Below are 3,152 nucleotides of genomic sequence, written 5' to 3' on the forward strand. Positions count from 1 at the left end.
AAAATAAAAATTATTAAAATGAAAATTACAAAAGCGTCTAAATTTGTACGACCACCAAAATGCACGGGCCGACGCCAATTCAATGAGTCGAATATTTCATTTGAGATCATATCGGACGAAACTTTGAAGGAGAACCTTTCCTGAAAAACAATGTAATTTAAACATTGCAATAATAATGGAGTAGAATTATAACTATTACTGCCAATATCAATATCATCAAAAAAGCGAGAAATATCCTACCTATCTTTCGAAGTGGATGATATAGCAACATGATGCAAAACAAATTTTGAAGTATGTAATACAGAAATAATGTGATTTTACATTATGAAGGGTAGACTCGCTGACCGAGAGTCTTGTGGACAAGAAAAGGACAAGTTGATTTTGATAAAGGAAAGTTTTATTAATTTGAAATTAGAGAAGTGTAAGGAACACTCTTGAAATGTTCCTTACATATGTCTAATACCATTCCTGCAGTTATCTACAGTCTTCAGCAACAAAATGTCCTATCCTTCAAAATTTAAAATAAGAACACTTACAGAATGGATGTTCGAGGAGCCGGGGTTGTCTCTTCTGGACCTTTAATACCTTTCATGGATTGTTTTAGAGCCATTTCTACAGCAGCAATGCATTCTTGATCTGCCGGTAGATTCCTCGGCAAAGTAGGTCGACCCGCCATATCAGATCGTCGTTTCCGGAAGGATGGTTGCATCCTCGAACTCGCAGTCATTCCAGTCGAAGTTTTGGTAAATGTTTTTGAATCACCTCTTTCAAAATAAGCTGCGGGTCTGTCAACACTCTGTTGTAGACAAACATCTGTTATTGACTGTCTTTCCCGGATCTCTACCTCCGTCTTGGGCCATTTCCGCAAACAGTTTTGGGCCGTAGCAGATGATCTTAGATTACTGACACCTTTCAACAATTCTTCAAGTGTCAAATCACCGAAATCTCTTTTTGCTTCTTCTAAGGAAATTATCTTCAACAACTGATGCTGTGTTTGTCGCGAGTACAGTGATGCAGACATTGTTTCATTTTTAATGAAATCAAGTTCCAAAGCTACTCCAACTACTAATTCCTTCACCAAAGAAGCGATCACGCGGTCATCGTCAATGACCTCTGAGTTCGGTCGTTGCCGTTTTTGTTTCTGGAAAACTTCCCGCATTTGAGCAATATTTTACAGATTCTGGCATTCTTGTGTTCACTGATGGCACCACGAGTGAAATCCGATCTAAAGAACTACTAGTTCCCGATACAGTGTCACAATAAGCTGCTTCATCAAACGTTTCTTCGAAAGCAACATTTTGTTTCCGCTTTCTTACAGTTTTTGCCGATATTTCAGAGTTGTAGCCAGCTTCCTTAAAATCTTGACCAGCATGTGAGACTTTATTCTGAGGTGCTGACTGCAAAACTTCCAGAATAACAGTGCCATTATTTGAATGCATCTCCTCTGAATCCCCCCCTTCAAACTGTTCCTGTTGCTTTTGAACCGGTGAATCTGTTTGTGAACAAAATTGAACGAAAGAATCTGTAAATGAATCCAAGGGAAAATCTGTGGTAACAACACATTCTGGAACGAAGCTCATTTCCCACGACCTCGAGTCGCATTCTTTTGTTTCCAGGTTACCTGGGCTTTCCCATTCCCAATCTTTTTGATCTAAAGTACTGGTTCGATTATTTATAGCTGGCACGTGGATATCCTTAACTAATCCGAAGCTTTCTTCTGTATCTTCGTCATCAATTCGAATCTGTCGAATCGGAATTTCGGATTCCCAAGCTTCCATTTCATTTGGAACATACTTAAAGAAGAATATCAAATAGAAAACCAGAAAAGTAGATTATCTGATAAACAAAAACAAGAATAATAATAACAAATAATTACTAACAGGATTTGTTCCATCTGAGAGAAGAGGTGTATTGAGAAAAGAATCCCGACTACACTCATTCTCCGTAACTATACTTTCAGGTCTTACTGAACTGCCTCGTGTTGCGTGACCCGAAGATGGCGTGACTGCACCAGAATTATTCTGGAAATGAAGTAATGGAACATATTTCCTGCTTGACTTAATTTACAAATTCAAACAGCAAAAAAAAAACAAACCTTTTTGGCATTACCGATTTCTCGTCCATTTAATTTATCTCGAAATACATTTGGATAGAGATACCATAAACGCTGTGGTAACAAGTGAATATTTGGTAAAGGTATATAGCCTGTCCTCATCTGTTCTTCTGTTCTCCTTGTCCAAAAAACTTCTCTTGGAACCCATAATGGAAAGTGACAGCTCTGAAATAAGTCAAATGTTTACCAAAACTTGTATCATCCCGCAATGAACTTTAAACGATGAGTGTCACCTCAAACTATATCCTTCTTCACTAAACGTATAATAATGCACACTGCTAAGAAACTAGGAAATTTTAAAACTTTAAAGTGTGGGATTGGAATTGGTGTTAAATAACATTAAAACAGTAGCAAAACAATTCTTAGTCGTTGTTTATCCCTGTTCTTCTGAAGCCACCTGACAAAGTTTAGAGTGTGTGATTTGAAATGAAAATTGGAAAAAACTCAACAAACCTGATTTTTTATGCCTCGACAAGTCCACCATATTCTTTGGTAGGTTTGACCGTTTTCTTTGTAGACGTCAAGTTCGAGAGCTTCTAGCCGTTCCGGACATTTAGGGCATTGCAATATGTCGAAATCATAAACCTAATTTTCACAATCTCAATCTTAGCCATTAGGCGAAAACAATCAGGAATGGAAAAGTCAATAATATATTTGAAATGCAAACTATCAAGAAATCGTTAGAACTGAGATGCAAATTTAGTTGACTATAAAAGAGGTCTAAAAGTGATTTCATTAAACTGCATAATAGAGATTTAAAAACAAGGAGAGAGAGAGAGGTTCTTACTACGGTTTTTATCGCGTAACTGATAGAAAAGCGATGCAGTGATATCGTCCAAATTCGAAGAAGCAGCAGCAGCTGGTGAAGAAGTCATAGCTGTACCTCAGATGTCCTCCCTTAATCAGTCATTTGCGAAGAAAGAAAATGAAATCACAAAATCATCGACAGGAGGAACATCGGACAACTCTCTCCCCAAAATTGCTGCACTAAGAATGTATTCATCATTGTCGCTTAGTGAAACGACTCTGGCCAACAATT

The 3,152-nt window shown here is 37.6% G+C and overlaps 1 protein-coding gene across 1 annotated transcript in view; it reads right to left on the bottom strand.

Annotated features, from left to right (window-relative positions):
- Nucleotides 1-3,152, bottom strand: part of LOAG_17716 (hypothetical protein) — a gene marked incomplete at both ends in the record, with an annotated part of 5,280 nt that overhangs the window by 1,644 nt on the left and 484 nt on the right. The window contains 5 exons of the mRNA XM_020450379.1: nt 537-1,141; nt 1,176-1,793; nt 1,881-2,021; nt 2,096-2,278; nt 2,567-2,698. Coding sequence (XP_020305950.1) covers nt 537-1,141; nt 1,176-1,793; nt 1,881-2,021; nt 2,096-2,278; nt 2,567-2,698 — 1,679 coding nt within the window. The remainder of the gene's footprint in view (nt 1-536; nt 1,142-1,175; nt 1,794-1,880; nt 2,022-2,095; nt 2,279-2,566; nt 2,699-3,152) is intronic.

The sequence above is a fragment of the Loa loa genome (genome assembly GCF_000183805.2).
Source record: "Loa loa unplaced genomic scaffold supercont3.118, whole genome shotgun sequence".
NCBI classification, from domain to species: domain Eukaryota; kingdom Metazoa; phylum Nematoda; class Chromadorea; order Rhabditida; family Onchocercidae; genus Loa; species Loa loa.